At 45.5% G+C, this 19,403-nt stretch overlaps 1 protein-coding gene across 1 annotated transcript in view; it reads right to left on the bottom strand.

The window, feature by feature from the left end:
- SYN2 (synapsin II) overlaps positions 1-19,403 on the bottom strand; it is a 183,931-nt gene that overhangs the window by 9,983 nt on the left and 154,545 nt on the right. The window contains exons 8-10 of the mRNA XM_034955812.3: positions 14,716-14,790; positions 13,545-13,647; positions 12,123-12,272 (exon numbers count right to left, since the gene is read on the bottom strand). Of these exons, the coding sequence (XP_034811703.2) occupies positions 12,123-12,272; positions 13,545-13,647; positions 14,716-14,790 (328 nt within the window). The remainder of the gene's footprint in view (positions 1-12,122; positions 12,273-13,544; positions 13,648-14,715; positions 14,791-19,403) is intronic.

Here is a 19,403-nt window from a genome sequence, read left to right as displayed (position 1 = left end):
CTGGGAGGGGGGGCCTTTGAAATGTCCTCAGTGCCACCACATCAGAGTGCCCATTCTACCATAACCCTCAACCCCCACAAGTCACAGTGAGAACACTACTTCCTTTCCCTTCCTCTGGGGACCTTCTTGGGATCCATAAGGCACAGTCTGAGCCTGACACTGCAATACCCATACCCGGGAAGCCAGCTGGAAACCACTCCATCCCATCAGCCTTCAGGACTCCTCCACTTTTCCCTCCTGGTATCTGAGTCACCATCTTCCCTGGACTAACTTTGGTCAGGCCTTTATCATTTCTTGCTAGAATAGTCTCCTAATTCTTTCATCTTTTTCTTTCCAATCTATCTTCTCTGGGGCTACCTATTAACCTCCTAAACCTTTTTTCTAGTTGTGTCTCTTAACTTCTCTAAATCATCTAGAGCTGACATTTATGGCGTGCTTACTGTGTTCCAAGTAACATGGATGCACTATTGTGCACTATCTCCCTGTACCTCACAGTACCGTATGAGGTATCATCAGTACTCCTGGTTGCTTCAGCATGGCTGGGCTTGCCCTTTCTAGCCTTCTCCCTCCTTTATGTCTTAAACAGCTGCTCAGTCCAGGCCTGATCCTCTACTGTTCATTCTCTAGTCTGGCCCATGCCTTCAACACCACAGCCTCTCATGGTCAGAGACAGATACTTAGGTGAAGGACAGAAAAAGTCCCAGTTTGTGAAGCTACTGGACTGGCTCTCGCTGGTCTCTCCCCCAGGGCCTCATGCCCAGTACCACTGAAGGGTCCCAATGCGTCATCTCAAATGTTGGCCAAGAGCAGCTTACGATGTTCTCCTCCCAGAGAACTGGTATTCCCAGAGAGGGTTACAGAAGACTATGTGGCATAAGAGCAGAACCAGGGCCAGTGGGCACAAAAGCTCTGGGCAGACTTTCACCTACAAGTAGAACTTTCTTTTGTAAAAATAGTGAGATAGGCTCTTTTGGGAGGTAGACGTATGTGTTCACATAGTGGGTAGTGAATGACCTGACAAAGACATCATAGATAATATTCCTTTTTTAATATGAGATTGAGTGGATGAATGCTAAGGTTCCTTCCAATCCTGTGAAACTATGATTCCAAGAAAACATTTTAAATCCCATAGATTAAGCTTTAATGGTAGAACTCCAGACACAAGATGAGCTCACAGGGGTGATCACACCATGTAGGCTGGCCTTGTCTTTCCTCAGCCATAGGAATATACATGTAAGACACCCACGGATGAACTAAGCCCAGAAGTGCCCTTCTCCAGGCTTGAGAGGAAGAGCTCCCGGAGGCAGTCCTTTGGGCTGGAGCCTGGGAATATGCTTTGGCCACCCTTGATGGCGCCTAGGAAGCTTCTCTTGGCCCCGGCTCCACTGAGATTGTGTATGGAAGACTTCTCAGGGGCTACGGGAGGCGGGGAGGAGAATTCCCAAGGACTGTCCCTTGCCAGGCTGAGACACCCTGGCTCCACCTACAAGCCTGCTGTCTACTAGGGGCTCCGGGCCTATTCCCTGTGGGGCTTCGCTACCATGGGATCTGTTTCCAGTCACCCAGAGCATCCTGGGATGCCGAATTCCACAGAAGTCTGGCCACTCTGGCGTCACTGCCAAAGGCTGGCGTGGAGCCAGCCCACAGCAGGAACTCATGGCCAGACTGAGAGGCAGAGTTTTCCTCAGGAAGCTGGATTGATTCAAACAGGTAAGAATGTGAAGTGCAGTGCTTGTGCCTAGCTGTACACAAAATGGAAGGGGAATAAATGACCTTATAGTAGCATAAAAAAAAAAAAAACCCAGCTGGGTGCGGCTCACGCCTGTAATCCCAACACTGTGGGAGGCCGAGGTGCGTGGATCACTTGAGCCCAGGAGTTTGAGACCAGCCTGGATAACATGATGAAACGCTGTCTCTACAAAAAATACAAAAATTAGGTGGGCATGGTGGCATGTGCTTATAGTCCCAGCTACCCAGAGGGCTGTGGCAAGAGGATAGCTTGAGCCTGGGAGGTGGATGCTGCAGTGAGCCAGGATCACACCACTGCATTCCAGCCTAGGCAACAGAGTGAGACCCCGTCTCAAAAAAATATATAAATAAATAATAAACCCCAAACAACCTTGGGTTTACAGAGTGACGACAGGCTCAAAGGGTGTCAGTCTGTAATGATGCTGCCAAAAATTGGATGCAGCTGGAGGTATGTCTGTGTCTTGACAAGGGGAAGTGATAGGACCACTGTTCTTTTGGCTGATCAAGCCTCATGAGAGAGCACTGCAACCAGTTCTGGCCACCTCTTAAGGGTGATGCTAGCAGAAAAACATGGGTACATGGAGCAAATAGGATGGTTAGAAGTCTCGAAATGACAACTTTACACATGTGACTTTGGGCAAGTTACTTATCCTGAGTCACAGTTTCTCAAATGGTATAAATGAGGTAACCATGGAAGCACCTAGGGCTTAGTAGAAGACTGAAATTAGTCAAATATAAATCTGAATAGTGTCAAGGGCTGGCTTGGGTAGTAGTGAGCTTCCTGGCATGAGAGGTATTTCAGCAGTGCTTGGACAAACTCTGGTTAGGGGGGGCTCATGTAGCTGCAGGCACATGACTTCTACAGGCCCTTCTGGCTCTAGGCTTCCATGAATTCGTTTATGCTTTTTTTTTTTTTCAGTTCTTCCGGTGTGTGAGAACTGAGACAATCCCTTCTTAGCCACAGAGTTCCAGACCAGCCTGGACCAGCTACAGAGTCTTGAACTCAGCAAGACCCTAGGGTTATTGGGCCTGTGCAGAGATGTCTTGCAGGTATAGGCTTTCAGGAGCTTGGCAAGGAGAGTGTGCCGCTTCCATCAAAGCTAATTGGGCTGGTATCCTGCTACGCTGAATCTACTGGGCTTAGTGATCAGAGAAGCCAGGGAGGAAGGAGAGAGCTGGTGAAGCTCAAGACTCCTCCAGGTTGGTAGGTCCACCACTTGTTAAGGGAGGAATGCAAGGATTTTCCTTACATAGAGATATAGAGTCACAAATGCCCAGCTCATTCCATTCTTACCTTCCCCTCTGCTGATGTGGGAGCGCCAAAAGGGCATGGTGCACAGTATTGTGGAGAACTCCCTGAATTGGGGCCCAGAAGATCCAGCTCTCCTGCTTAGCAGCTGTGTGACCTTGGGCAAGGCAGTTGCCTTCTCTTTGCTGATATGTGAAACAAAGATACATTTGCCAGCCCAAGACATCTTAAATAAGGATTGTTAGGCTTAAACTAAAGAGTGTGCTTTGTAAACTGTAAAGTGTTAGGCAATGTAAGTGAGCATCCTACTATTATTTAAAAAATAAATATCAATCCAAAGGAAGGGAGGTCTAATGTTAGAATTTCGTGCATCAGTGGAGAAGATATTGTTGTGTGGTTTCCTGTCACCTGATGCATAGCAGTTTCATGTGTAGGGAATTCTGGTCTGGGTTATACCATGCCTTCTGTATATTGCTTAGTTCCAGCAAGGTCCTTGCAGAAATGGTAAATATTAGCTCTTGAGATGATTGGAAAGGAAATCACTGGCCTGTGACAGAAACCAAGCCCATGGATGAGGGTTTGTGGGTTTTTGTCAAAGGCAACTTTAAAATGCCATCCTGTGGCTTTCGGCAGACAAGCTGGAGAAAGGAGCTCCTGAAGTCCCAGCAGGATGGAAAGCTGAGGAAGGAAAGACACTGAGTGACTCAACACTTGTGAGCTGTTGGCCTGAGACCAGCTGCCCCAACCAAGGAGGAAGGCCTGTGCTTGCTCAGCATATCTGAGACAGGAAATTGGGAAAGGGTCCCAGGGTCTGGCCCCAGGAAAGAGGCCAGGCCAAGCTCCTTGCCGGACACGCCACAGAACTATTCTGATCAGCTCCCCCAGGCCCCGCTCCCTGGTCTAGGACCCCAGGGAGAATGAGGCAGCGGGAAAGAATGTGGTCGGGAGGTTGTAGGTTTAGTCGGTGCAAAGGGGACCGCATGTTTTGAGGCACCTTGGGATCTTTCTGGGCTTGCCCCTGTAGTCACCAGCGCCCACCTTCCTTCCTCCGAAAGGTTCTAAAAGGTGCCCAGGGATGAGCCGCTTCTCCTTCCCTCCTGGGGGGAGTTGCTTCTCTGCTTGCAGAGCTCATCTCCTGGAGTGGGGCCCTCCCATAACCTAGGACCCAAGAAATATCCCATGGGGGCAGTCCCTGAGTCTTCTGGGGGCACTGAGGGGCAGGTCTCTCAAGGTCAGAATGTCAGCTTCAAATGATTAAAGATGTCCCTGAAAAGTTAAGACAGTCCCAGAATAGTTAGTTTCTCTTAATAGTCTGTTAAGGGATCTAGTCACTAGTGGCTTTATCTGAACCTGCCCCAAATCTCCTCACATTCTCAGCTTATACTCACTGGGGAAGAAATTTGCTAAAGCCATTCCTGCTGTGGGAAGCAGGAAGGCCTTTCATTTGTTCTAAATTTACCTCTTCTAAGCTCAAGTGAAGCCCTGTTAGTCCCATGCCGGGGATCAGAGACCCCTCCCTAACTGGACAGCCCTTTAGACTCCACTTCTCAGAGTGAAGAAACCCCTTCTTAGGCTTGGTCTTCTTGCACTCAGGAGACCTCATATTTTAGAACAGGGGTGGCTAATCTTTTGGCTTTCATGGGCCACACTGGGAGAAGAACTGTCTTGGGCCACACATACACTAACACTAACAATGGCTGATAAGCTAAAAAAATTGCAAAATATCTCATAATGTTTTAAGGAAGTTTATGAATTTGTGTTGGGACGCATTCAAAGCCATCCTGGGCTGCAGGTTAGACAAGCTTGTTTCAGAGCCTTTGTGGCTGGAAAAACCTAGCTGGAAATGTTTTCTGTTTCTCTTCATACCAGAGAACCAGTACAAAAAAGGACTGCTAGAATGTCCCACCAGACACCAGAGGTTATTCAGCCTCAGTCCTTCAATTCTGAATTCTCATCACAGCCTTTTCCAGGTCCCATGGCTGCACACAGTCTGGATCTCAGCATGTCAGGCTTGGAAGGAGATTTTATAAGTTACCTGCTCCAACAGCCCCAGTCCCCAGCCCTCCCCTTTCACCATGTGCCTTACAAGCTGCTCATCCTGCTCCTGCTTGAACATCAGCAACAATGTGGCAGCCGCATGCCGTTTCTGAGTGCTAGAGAGTTTACTCCCTACACTGGGTCAAAACCTGTCTGCTAACAGATTTACCTTTTGGAATCAGTTCTACTCCATGGCAGCATCAGAGAGCTAAAGATATTAATTAATGCACTCATTGAGATGTCTGCTATTCAACTGCAATTCCTTTAACTTTTACTCATAGCATAGATTCGCCAAATGCCTCAACCTCCTGGTTTCTCTCCTCTGAGCACATTCTGATCGGAGTTAGAGTTTGTCCTTGTTATACTGTGACCCTCAGACTGGAAACATTTCAGATGTGCTCTGATCAGCTCAGGGTAGGAGAAGAGGTTCATTTTCATTCTGGACACCAAATGTATATGAATGCTTCCAAAGAATAAGTCTTAGAATCATTCCCTATGAGTAACCCACCAGCCAAACGGGAAGCCAGCTCTGTGGCATAAATGAGGGGCACTGAAGAGAGACCAGTTCCCACCTCAGCCCGTCAGTGTCTGAAATTCCTGCATGAGCAATTCAGCCTTCTGGCTCTGGAGAATTTTACAGGAAAATAAAAAGAGTGGAACCAGTATAATGAGAAATGAAAAAAACATTAGCCACATGAAGGAGAGGACCAGATGCCATCTTTACTGGCATGGCCTGAAAGCTCTGTCCCCCTGAAGTTCTCTCCCTGTTTCCTGGGAGTCTGAGGAGCAGCCCACACCTCATCAGAGCCCTAGGATGCAAGGCCCAGCTCAGATCCTAGACAAGAGACCCCAAAAGTCAGTGAATGTGTAGGAGGGGTGGTGGGAAGGCAGTGGTACAGGGAAGAGACTCTGCAGGTATAGAGCCTGGAGGCTTTGGCCATGAGTGACCACCAGGTGTCACTGCCACCTCGAGAACAGTCTCCCTAAAGCATTTCAGAGTCCATGTACAGAGGGTCAGTTGCTGCTGCTGACCCTCACAGCAGCCCGCAAGCTGGCAGTCTGTCCAGGCTGAGGCCAAGCTGTCATCAACCAGATCAGGCTTTGCCACTCACCTCCCTGCTCTTGGTGACATGGCCAGTGCTTCTTATGCCCCTTCCTCTATTCCTTTGAAATGTGTACTGCAGCTGGCTTGGGCCCACCACCATGTCTTTGCTCTTTGCGTTCTATAATTAATCCATCCCAGGCTAGAGGTAAGGTGTGCCCTCTAATCACCATCCTCACCCCAAGCCCCAGCTCCCTGTCCCCATTTTAGGTGTTCCTCTAGCATCAAATAAATGAAAGCACTCATGGTGGAGCTAAGGACAACGATAGAGAAGGAGAAACAGAGAAGGGTAGACAAGTGGCTAGCCACAAGTCTGTCCTGGTCTTGGTCTAGAATTCTGGGCAGGAGCAGCTCCTAGGGCTTATGACTCAGACCAGAAGCTCTTTCAGCCTGAGCTTCCACAGCCACAGAAGAAAGAGGCCAGCAAGAGGTGCCTGTGAGGAATGGTGACAATGCCTGTGAGCAAGTCAGTGACAACACCTAAGGGCTGAGCTGGCCATGCAAAGTCCTGGCTTGGATGCAGGTAATGTTCCTCGGTTCACATCCTTTCCACTTGCACACTGCCAAGATCATCCAAAGGATCCTGACATCAATCCAATAGGCTGATAGGGCTATTAAAGATGCCTCTTCCAAATGGTGAACTCACTCAACAAATATGTATTACAATGGCACATCAAAGGGAGTGGGGCAGGAGTGGTTTGCTTGGTGGTAAGAGTATTTTATCAATGTCATTTGTATAGAATTGCTATCATATGTTGATAATAAAAAGCAGGCCAACTTAGTTTTGCTATTTTAAAAATTTTCTATAACCAACTGATTGCACCTGGGCAAACCACTCTCACCTGCCTCCCCTTGGTACACCCTTGATGTATTTAATGGCTACTAGGTGCTAGATACGGTGGCCCTAGAGATACAGCCATAAACAAGTCTGTACTCTTGAGAACCTTACATTTTAGTAGAACAGACAATTAAATAGACAAGAATAATCTCAACTGATAGTGAGTGCTATGCAGAAAATTAAAGAAGGGAGAGGTGGTAGCCAGTGAGTAGGTGGCAGCTTTGGATTGGATAGTTGAGGAAGTATCAGTTATACTGTTAAGGAAAAGTCAGTTATGGCCGGGCGCGGTGGCTCACGCCTGTAATCCCAACATTTTGGGAGGCCAAGGTGGGCAGATCATGAGGTCAGGAGATCGAGACCATCTTGGCCAACATGGTGAAATCCCGTTTCTACTAAAATACAAAAAATTAGCCGGGCGTGGTGGCGCGTGCCTGTAATCCCAGCTATTCGGGAAGCTGAGGCAGGGGAATCGCTTGAACCCGGGAGGTGGTGGTGGCAGTGAGCTGAGATGCACCACCACACTCCAGCCTGGTGACAGAGCAAGACTCTGTCTCAAAAAAAATGCAAAACTAAGAAGAAAGAGCGTTTCAGAGAGAGAGCACAGCCTAATACAAAGGCCCTTACCAGTGTGGCTAGGGCACAGTGAGCAATAGTTAGGATAGTACAAGGGAAAGAGGCAGGTAGGGGCCTACATAAATTGCTAGGGAAAAACAATGTTGGGGGGACAGGATTAAGGGGAAAAACTAGAGTTCTGCTTTGGCTGTGTTATATTTAGGGTGCCTTTAAGATATTGCAAGTAAGGATGTCAAGCAAGAGTTAGAAATGTGAGTCTGGAGTTTGAAGGGGTGGTCAGGGCAGGAGATAGATACAGGCTGGCCAAGACCACCAACAAATGTACGTTGACCAAGTTCTGGGGCACTGATGTTTAGACACTCAGCAGAAGTGGAAGAATCAGCAAAGGAGGCCAAGAAGGGGAAGCCAATGATGTAGAATGAAAACCAAGTGATGGGCGGGGGGGCCTCAGGGGCCTAGAAAATAGTGTTTAGAGGAGGGAGTAGTCAGCTGCGTCAAATGCTACTGAAAAGTCTGTAAGATAAGAACAAAAGTGACCACTGGACTCAGTGACATGGAGATGACTTTTTCTTTTTGAGACACAGTCCTGCTCTGTCACCCAGGTGCAGTGGTACGATCTCGGCTCACTGCAACCTCTGCTTCCTGGGTTCAGGTGATTCTCCTGCCTCAGCCTCCCAAGTAGCTGGGATTACAGACACCTGCCACCATGCCCAGCTAATTTTTGTATTTTTAGTAGAGACGGGGTTTTACCACATTGGCCAGGCTGGTCTCGAACTCCTGACCTCGTGATCTACCTGCCTCGGCCTCCTAAAGTGCTGGGATTACCGGCGTGAGTCACTGCGTCTGGTCTCATGGAGGTGACTCTGACAAGGGCAATTTCAGTGGGATGGTTGGAGCGAGATGCTGACTAGAGAGGATAGGAGAGAAAATGTGGTAAAAGGGAGACGGTGGCTAAAACAACTTTCCAATAATCTTTTGGAAAAAGAGAAATTGATGGTGGAGAAGAAAGCAGATACTTGAAAACAAAAAGGAGATGGAATCTAGGTCACAAGTGGAGGGTGAGCCTTAGAGCAGATTCATGTGGGTGGAGGTGCAGATAAGTGGGTGGATGTGATAGCAGGGACACAAAGGTAATCTAGTTTGACAGCTCCATAGTCCTGGTCTCATGATGGCTGAAATGTCTGCTCAAATTTAACCAAAGAAAATGTGCTATTATCTAGAAGAAATGGGAGGTGGGAATATGACCAGTACAGTCATGGCTTTAAGCTCAAGTTGTGGCATTTTGACAAGTGTGGCCAACTATTGGGTGTCTTCTGCCTTCTGGGTGGCCTGAGGTGAAGGCACAAGGCTCAGAAGGAAGGTAATAGAGGTTACCAGAAGATACCATCTGAGAAATGGTGATGACCTCTGTGAATTCAATCATTATTTCAATTTAGAATATAAATCTTTTGGACAGCAACTTTAAGTCCTAAGGCTATTAACTAATTTTAAGCACACACTCTGCATTTCCATGTTAGTCAATGGAAATGCAGATCAATAAGGCACAGTCCTTGCCCACATGGGCTGAAAGTATTTGAGAAACATTTACTATATTAACTTAATCATGTGTATAGTAAAGAATTTGGCTTTTCCCTAAGAGAATTCTGGCCTTCATCTTTGGCTCCTCGGAAGTAACCGCTACACTCTCGGAGTTTCTGGAGTGATAGGAGTGTCTTTGTCACTCACAGTGGGCCCCTCAGGCCACATGGTATTATTCTGACCTCCAAGGAGGGAGAAGCCAGAGGCTGAGTTCAACCAGGTGATCAACCAGTCATGCCTACATCATGAAGCCCCAATAAAAACTGTGAACACTGAAGCTCAGAGGAGCTTTCCTCGTTGTTAATCCTCTATGCATATTGTCACATATCAAAGCCAGGAGGGGAATGAGTCATGAGTCCTAACTAATCGAAGTTTTGTGTTTGAAACCCTCCCAAATTCTGCTTTACACTTCTTCCTTTGGCTTAGTTTTGATCTGTATCCGTTCCCCATAATATACTGTAACTGTGAGTATAATAGCTTTCAGTGAGTTCTGTGAGTTCTTCCAGAGAACTGTCAAACTTGAGAGTGGTTTTAGGAACTTCCTGAACTTTCAGGTGATGTTAGGAGTGAGGGTCTTATGGAGAATTGTGCTTTCAGACTTTGCAGTTTGGCTAACTCCAGGTATTATGTGGCCTTAGAATTGAAAGGGATCTAGACATCATCTAATTCAACTCCATTTTATAGGTGAGGAAACAGAGGTCTAGAGATGGGAAGTAACTTGCCCAAGGTCACATAATGTTATAGCAGAGTGAGGATTAGCCCTTGTGTGTCCTGACTCCCAGCATGGTATGCATTCCACAATATCCTTTGGATATGAATGTAAGGTTGAGCAAAGAAAAGCTTATCCTTGAGTCAAACTGACTTTGCTACAAGGAATTTCTGCAAGAGATGCTATATTTAGGGAGCTTATTCCTTGCTGTTTTCTGCCTTGACTCTGACACATTGTAGATTTCTCTTACAAAATGTTTAAGCTACAACACTTAATGTTTATAAAATAAGGGGCTTATACCAAAGAAGGGCTAATGCTTTTTGTGGGGTAGAAAATTTTGTTCTATAAATTATCTCTTTGCTTAACTTTTATACTTTAGATACCATTTTTGTATAATATGGATTGTCTTGCTAAAAGTGTCTTAGTGTGTTCAACCTTTAATTTTACACACAAAGATGCTGAGGCACAGAAATGGGAATAAACCTACCCAAGGTCACCTGGTGAAGCAGTGGCAAGGACAGGGCTAAATGCAGGTCTCCTGACTCTTAGCACGGCCTTTACTTTAGTTCAGAATGACTTTCCTTGTAGAAGGCCATGAAAGTTTACACTTTTATAAGTACTTAAGGGCCCTTCACAGAATCCCAGAGCAGCCCATTCTGTCTGGGTAATGTCAGGTTCTCTTACCCTGTCATAAATTCTTTAAGATACTACCAGATGTTCTCTGTTTTTCTCAGTATTAAAGGGAAGAAGGGACTACTTGTCACTCTTCTGCTAGAGCACGGACAAGCAGTAACCTGGTTCACAGATTCTCTCTCATAATCTAGTGTGGACTAAAAGGCAGAACAAGGATTCAAATATCTTGATTCCATCACATTTACAAAATCATAAAATCTCACCATAGGCCTGATATTTTTTTAACCATAAAAATCTTTTTATCATCTCTAGTTAAATATAGTAATTAAATAGTGGGTTTGTATCTCTAACAGGCAATTAACTTTCATTTTCCTAGTTACCCTACTGTGATTCTCTAGTAACTAAAACTCTCATAAGAGCTAATATATAACATCCCACCATACCGGGCTATTCTCAACTCAGATACCCAGAAACAGTCAGGGTCCACATTTATTAGCCCAGAAGTTCCCATTTATCAGGATCAGAGAAGACGGAAGTATTCTACTCAAAGAAATTTTCAGAGCACAAAAGGTCTCTAGATATCAGTGGGGAAACTTGAGATCCAGAGAAGGAACTGACTTATCAATTGTTACACTGTTTTATGTGCTGGTCACGAAGCTAATAAATGGAGAGTCTAGGATTCAAATTTGGGTAGTTCTCACTTCAAAGCCCACACTCTGAATCACTATTCTATTCTACCTCCCTAACTGTTTAAAGTTGGATTTTGATGGAAAGATAGCTGAGAGAATTCTCATTAATAAATAAAAAAACTTGAGACCAAGAAAGGCTAGTCATTTCCCTGCAAACTTACACAGCTATTTAGAGGAAGAGCTAGACTTAAGATTCAGTTTTTGATTCATTGTCCCAAGTTCTTCCCATTTCATAATATAAACATTTAGTGGACTTTGGGGATACTTTTGAAAGATGAGATACCTCTTGCATGGGAATAAAGACCTTTCCCTGCCACAGGGCCTGATGTTTCACAAAACTTTAGTGTGGATTTCCCACTAGATCTGCAGCTGGAATGCTGTTGCCATGAGTGTGATTGGCCATGAGTCATGCACTACAGCCAACTGAAGAAGGCCACTTCTCTCTTAGGAAAGAAAGATTTCTAATTTGAGTTTTGCCTTGTCACTCTCTCCCAGAATGAGGGACCTGACTCTCCCCTTTCCAGACCAGCACATTTCTCAGAAAGAGACTTCCTTATTTATGAAGATAGCAGGCTCAACACAGTGAAGCAGTGAATAGACAGTAAGTGATGTGACCCAGCTCTTCCTCAAATACCTCTCAGTTTAAAAACGGGAGCATCCTGAGTCCCAGGAGAAACTGGCTCTGGTTCCCTGGAGACTTCAGGTTCAGAGGAAAGGGAACCAGTGCTCCTCTGGTTAATTATATAATTGATATTGCAGATTGCTGAGAAGGCCCCTATAAGGGGTGGTGAAAGATAATCAGGACTCCAGGGTAAAGGGAAGGGAAGGAAGAGGGAGATGTCTCCTTAGATCCCATTTAGGCCTGTGGGCATCTGGCCTGTACTCCATTCTTTAGCCACCAACATCTAGAGCAGTGGGCTTGGGAATGGTTCTTGGCTCTGCTATGTCTCTTCCTAGCTGCTTACCTGTGGCTGCTGGGTTGTTAGGGGTCTCTGAGGAGACAGGGCAGGAGTCCTGGACAGCAGCTGGTTCATCTTGCTGATGACTAGTTCGGTGATGAGTTGCCTGTCCTCCACCTGATGTTCCCCAATCAGTGGCATGCTACAGTCCATGACCTGGTGGGAGATGTGTCCCAGGTGAGGAAAGGGGTCTGGAAACATAAATGGCCTGGTACAATCTTTCAGAATGGGTAGGAATTAAGCCAGCAGAGATGGACTGGAGATGAAGCAGGAGTTCTTGTCTTCAGCTGGAAGTGTGATCATTTGCAGAAATAGGATCTTTGTCCCTTCCTTCTACAAACCTTTGCCTCAGGTCTTTTCCCCAAGCTTTACCCGTGCCAGGGCTCAGTGAGACCAAAAATTGCTGGATGAAGGTAGCCAGAAGAGGTAGAAAGCAAGGAGAGGGTAGAGCCTCAGGGTGCAAAAGTTTGCAGGCAGGGGAGCACGTAGATGTGAAAGGCATCCCCTTAAATCTCTGATTAGGAGCATGTGCTTTTCATCTCTGTTACTTTTCACCCACAGAATCTCTGTCTCCAAGCACGCTCTGCTCACTAAATGACCAGGTTCATCCCTTTGTACCTGAACTGGGATGCCCTCCCTTTTTACCACCAATCCTGATTCTTCCTGTACCTCAAGGCTCAGATCAATGTTTTCCTCCTTTAGAAAGTGTATGCCTCACAGACTCCATAGTCCAACTTTCTCAATTATGGATGAGAAAACAGAGGCCCACCTAGCGAGGAGAGGTGTGACCATTTAGAAGGTTATAGACCATGCAGGAAATGAGATAGATTCTGAATTTGAAGCCTACTTTGGACTCCTGACACCAATATCCTGGAAATACCACCAACTCCTAGTAAGGAGCCTTTCCTGCTCCCAGCCAGATTGGGTAGGAATGTGTGTGAAGGATTCATACTGCCACTGGCCTTTACAACAGGAAAAGGGAGTCAGCAAAGTTGTGTTAGAGGACCAGGCTGAGTAGTGTCTCCAAGGCTCAGAGAGACACTAAGAAGAATCTCCTGCATCTGGTGCCCAGCTGAGACACTGATTCACCCTGTGGTCTTGGGCACATGCTCATGGTGTTAGGCCTCAGTTTCCTCACCTGTAAAATGAGCAAGTTGGACAGAATGACTCCCAAGGGTGGCTTTCTGAGACAGAGAATGGTAACATCACCACAGTCTTCCCAGAGGAATGGCTAGGATCCCATCAACCCATATCCAACATCTTTTACCCATGGCGTGGGTCAGCCTAGCAGGTTAGAAACAATAGCTACCCACTGATCTTGCTGGAACATTTCCATGGTTCAGGAGACTCCAAATTAAAGGCAGTCTGAGCTGCCCACATAGTTCTTAAGCCTTAGGAGTTACCTCTTACTGCTTGGTCCAGACTTACCTCAAAAATGTAGTCTTTCCCATCTTTGCCATGTACAGCTTTGACAGCACAGATGTCCAGGCCGCCAAACATCTCAGAGCAGGTGTCCACCCACAGTTTGTACCTGGAGGTGATGGGAAGGTGTCCTGAAGCTGGGGCAATTCACTCACCACAAAGCTTGCTTGCCAGTCAGGCTCTCCTTGCTGCCTCCATCTCTCCCACCTCCCATCCCCACTGCTCCCTCCATCTACCCGTATCAAGCACATACCCTTATTTACAGTGCCCTCCTCTATCTGTTTTCCAGATTCTACCCATTTTTGCAGGCCCAAAGCAGTTCTCACCATATCTAGAAGGCCTCCTTGGCTATTCCAGCCCATGCCAATTACTCCTTTCTTAGAGCTTCTATGGTATGTACAGTCTTTTCCCATAGGCTGTTAGAAGAAGCCATGCTACTTCTTGACCACTTGCTGCTTAGAAACTTCTTCCACCAGATACTCTAGGTCATCAATCCTAAATTCAGCCTTCCATAAATCCCCAGGGCATGGACACAATGCGGCCAAGTTCTTTGCTATGGAGTGGCAAGGGTGACCTTTGCTTCAGTTCCCAACAAGTTCCTTATTTCCATCTGAGACCTGTTAGCCTGGCCTTCTCCGTCCATATTTTTATCAGCATTTTGGTCACAACCACTTAACCAGTCTCTAAGAAGTTCTGAACTTTCCCTTGGCTTCCTGTCTTCTTCTGAGCCCTTCAAACTCTTCTAACCTCTGCCTCTTACCCAGTTCCAAAGCCAATTTCACATTTTCAACTATCTTTATAGCAACACCTCACTCCTTGATTAGTCTGTTTTGTGTTGCTATAAAGGAATACTTGAAGCTAGGTAATTATAAAAAAAAAAAAAGGTTTATTTTGGCTCATGGTTCTGCAGACTGTACAAAAAGCATGGTGCCAGCATCTGCTTCTGGTGAGGCCTCAGGAAGCTTTTACCTATGGTATGTGCAGTCTTTATCTCTATCATCTATCTCTATCATCAGTCCTGCCTGATCTTGCTAAATGGGATACTTGGGCCTTTTGTGTTTTATCTGTCCGGTTTGCTCCATGACTCCCTTTGGACAGAGCTTAATTCCTAAACTTCTTCATCTAAGGAAGCCTCCCTCTCACTGGGCTGGAAACTGGACTCCTTCTCTCAACTCACCTGTCTGACATGGCGATCTGCTCCAGCATCGCAGAGCCAGTGTTCGTCTTCCAGTTCCCTGAGATCGATGTCCTCCTGCAACAAGATCCCACCAGGATAGGACAGGCAGTGAGCCACACCAGCAAGAGGAGGGCATGAAACTTTCCAGAATTTTAGCTCACTGTTGCTTTCCACACCTGCTTCTCCCACAAGTAGCCCAGGGGTCTGTCTGCTGAGCCTAGAGCCTGGGTGCCTCTGCCAAATCCCCACCTGCAATGCCCTCCTCCTCTCTACAAGGGTCTTGCCCAGACAGCTCTGGCTCCACAGAGCCTTCCCTGATCTCTCAACCGGATGACCTTTCACTGTCCTTAGAACTTCTACAGGACTTTGCTTCTGCCTGATTTTCAATCTTAAATCTACTTTTTATTTTAGTTATTTGATCTGAGTCTTAAGCTTAGATTTTTCCACAAGCCTGAAAACCACTTGAAGGTACATATCGTGTCTTGTGTTCCCAGACGCCTACCCATTCAGTATCTATACTGACTTGATACATACAAACTGAATTCCATCAATCCTGAAACTCCCGCAGGGTTCTTTATGAATATCTTCCAATATCTTCTTTACTGGCTCACTCACTCATTCATTATTAACTTCTGAAGGCCACTATATTATTAGCAATGTGACTCTGGGGAAGTCAATTAACTCTTCAGGGTTAAGTTGCCTTGTCTGTCAAATGGAGCCGATGGCATCAAGCCATCAGCTTCTTCTCTGCTGTGCCCACAGCACCCTCCATCCGTGAATATGTGTTGGTGTCAACTAGTCTTAGACTAAATAGGAGGTGGATTACTTGGTTTCTGGTTCTGGATTTGCTCTTGATGGGCTGGGTGACCTTCATAGAGTCATTTCACCCCTCTGAGCCTGTTATCTGTTAACACAGGGCTGTCAGAAAGACCAATTGATACAGGTTTAAATTAACTATAAACACCCAAAATATGTCTTTTTAATTATCAGCCTTCATCCAGACACAGTCAAGAGGAAGGAGATAGCCTAGGGGACAGAAGAGTCCTGCTTACACTGTCGACAGAGCCCCTCATATGCTGCCCTTATCATTCAATACTGTTAGAGAGTGTCCTCCCCAGAGATCTGATTTCAGACACTGAGGAACCTAGATATATGGCTCATTTTTCAGAACCACGAGGTGGCCCCATGAGTTAATGAACAGGGTCACAACAGTCCTTACGCTTGGACAGTACTGACTGCTTTCTAAGGTGCCTCCTCACCAAACCCCTCATTTCAAACCCCCTGTTGTGAGCAGGCTGAAATTCTTGCCCCGCTTGACAGATAAGAGTAAGACTCAGAAAGGTTAGAGGACTTGTCCGAGATTATATATCTAGTCCAAACAGGTATGAGATAAAAGTCCAGGAATCTTGGTTTCCTCACATGATGTGCTTTTCCCTACACTCCACTACCTAATTCAGGAAAGGCAAAGAAACAAACTACTGAGTGGCTGGCAAAACCTGAGTAGAAACACGAAGACAGAATCATAATAAAAATAACTCTGTCTTCTTAACATTCACGGTTTACAAATGTGTCCCTGTGACCAGACTGCTCAAGGCAGGGGCAGAGAGTCACTCACTTCCATGTCCCCAGCACAGAGCCATGGCACATAATAGAGTCTCACAAACTTTGGATTTGTACACTGACTCCCACTATTTTCAGGTTGCATACCCAACTCAACCTGAGCCAAAATTCATTTTACAATTCTGTCTGTAGGTGTTAACTTTCTTCCCACGATGTTTCCTTGGTTTATCAGGATATTCCTACTGCCCTGATGCATATACAATGTGAAACACTGTTTCATCTATAGGCTCATTTATTTCATTAACAGTAGTAATTTTAATAATTTTCATAATCTGAGAAGGCTTCACTTCAAAATGAGAAGTCTCAGTAGTAGAACCTTTCAATCACAAATTTTGAATGACTTCATGGCTGCCCATCACCATATCATACATTTGAAGGACCCACTTACATAAATACTGAAAATTGGAAAGTTAGGGCCGGATGCTCACGCCTGTAATCCCAGCACTTTGGGAAGCCAAGGCAGGTGGATCACGAGGTCGGGAGATCGAGACCATCCTGCTCAACATGGTGAAACCTCGTCTCTACTAAAATACAAAAAAATAGCCAGGCGTGGTGGTGGGTGCCTGTAGTCCCAGCTACTCAGGAGGCTGAGACAGGGGAATTGCTTGAACCAGGGAGGCGGAGGTTGCAGTGAGCTGAGATTGCACCACTGCATTCCAGCCTGGTGGCAGAGCGAGACTCTGTCTCAAAAAAAAAAAAAAAAAAAAAAAAAAAGAAAAGAAAAAAAGGAAGAAACTGAACCTCATATAATTGGTTTCAAGCCAGTCCCATAACCTCTATGACCTCTATGACTTTTTCAATATTTAAGATATTAGAAAAAATATTATATAACCCTGTTGATTTATAGGTTAAAATCCTTTTTGAGTGGAAAATAACATCATCCTTACATTTTCATGGCACTTTAAAGTTTGCAAAGCTCCCCAACACTTCACACCATTCTCTAACAATGGGATGCAGGGCATAGATCCATACAGGCTACCTGGGGCATGTGGGAGTAAAGGGGACACTGAGAGGCCATTCTCTAGATCCAAAAATCATATGACCTCCACAGCTGACCCACATTATTGCCTACTGCAGATGGAGGCAGGAATGGTACCTTCTTCACACCAAAGTGGCTGTCTCTGGATCTCCACGGTGATTGCTGGGGTAGACGAAAAGAATCCCAAGCCTGATCTTGGCTACTGCTAAGTAAATTCCTTCTTCTGAGAGCAGGAATATAGCCACAAGTTTGGGGAAGAAGTTTGGTGAAGAGAAGCTAAGAGGGCCTAAACATTTCTCCAATAACTGACGGTCCCTTGCACACCAAAAATTAAGTAAATGTTATCTAAAGCTTCTCTGGTCACCCACCCTTCATCAATGTTTTAGAAGTCTCTTTTTTTATGCTTCAGTTTAAGTTGTTTTTTGAAACCTTAACCCTTAAAAATTAGGTGTCTTCTTTTAAGGATCAAGACACTTTTACTCCACTGTTGTCATTAATGTTTTGTGTTTATTTAGGGGATTTTAAAATTAAAAGATAGGTAATCTGCTTTCCTAGGTGCCTGAAGGTATATATTTTTTCGCTTCTTTTAGCAAGTTTTTATAATGGTTTTTAAATTATTCTGTCTTAGATTGTGCATATTTCTTTTCTTTTTTTGAGACAGGGTCCCATGTCACTCAGGCTGGAGTGGTGCAATCACAGTTCACTGCAGCCCGATCTCCCAGGCTCAAGTGATCCTCCCACCTCAGACTCCTAAGTAGCTAGGACTATAGGCAAGCACCATATCCAGCTAATTTTTGTATTTTTTGTAGAGATGGGGTCTCACCATGTTTCCCAGGTTGGTCTTGAACTCCTAGGCTCAAGCAATCTGCCTGCCTCGGCCTCCCAAACTGCTGGGATTACAGATGTGAGCCACCACACCTGGCCACATTGCGCATATTTCTAAAGCAATCCTAAATTATTTTCTGGAAGCAGGAAGACTATGAATATAAAATTGTAAACTAAAAAAGTACAAATCTAGACAATAAAGGTAAAAAAAAATTCTATGCCTCAGTTTTCCATAAAGGTTCTTCCCTGAATACTTATTGGGTGCCTATTAATGTTTCTGCTGCTATACATGGTAATGGAGATGCAGAGATGATTCCATCATTCTTGTTCACAAGGAACTCAGAGTCTGGAGGAGGAGGGTGACACAAAACACATGTGTGGCAAGTGCTAACCAAGAGGTGTGTGAAGGGTGGTATGGGACAGGAGTGCAGGGAGGGGGCTTAACTCACTCAAGGGGTGGGGAGTGTAAGTAGTGAAAAGGGGGGTAAGAGAAGAAAAACAGACACAGGTGGGGAAGAGAAAGGGAAGGCTGCTCAACCTTGAAGTCTGCTAAGTCTGCTGAAGTCCTGAGTGACCAAGATCAAATCTATACATTAATAATGTTCTTTCTTTGTAAAGAAAACACCACTGTAAACTTTTTTTTTTTTTTTTTTTGAGACAGAGTCTTGCACTGTCGCCCAGGCTGGAGTGCAGTGGCGCGATCTCGGCTCATTGCAAGCTCTGCCTTCCGGGTTCATGCCATTCTCCTGCCTCAGCCTCCTGAGTAGCTGGGACTAGAGGCGCCCACCACCACGTCCGGCTAATTTCTTTGTTATTTTTTAGTAGAGATGGGGTTTCACCATGTTAGCCAGGATGGTCTTGATCTCCTGACCTCGTGATCCGCCCGCCTCGGCCTCCCAAAGTGCTGGGATTACAGGCATGAGCCACCGCGCCTGGCCCACTGTAAACTTTAAGTGGAGGATTAGTATTTCCAAAATTGGAATTATAAGCCACCTGCATTTTATGCGTATTATGGAAAGTCAGGTAGTTTTGAAATCTTTTCCTTTACTAAATTCTAATGCAGGAAATTTTTAACTTTCCATCCTGGCAAATGGACACAGTTACAGAGAAGTCATACACTGGGCTTTTAATGCTCTGTAGCATTTTCAGTACTGGATATTTATACCAGGAACTTTTTAACTTTGTGCTGTGGCAGTCTGGGGAAGCCTATGGATTCCTTCCAATGAACACAATATATAAGATGTGTAACTGTATAAGATAGAGT

This window comes from Pan paniscus, chromosome 2 (genome assembly GCF_029289425.2).
Source record: "Pan paniscus chromosome 2, NHGRI_mPanPan1-v2.0_pri, whole genome shotgun sequence".
NCBI lineage: Eukaryota > Metazoa > Chordata > Mammalia > Primates > Hominidae > Pan > Pan paniscus.
Note: the sequence above shows the minus strand (reverse complement) of the source record. Positions and strands in the feature narration are given on the sequence as shown.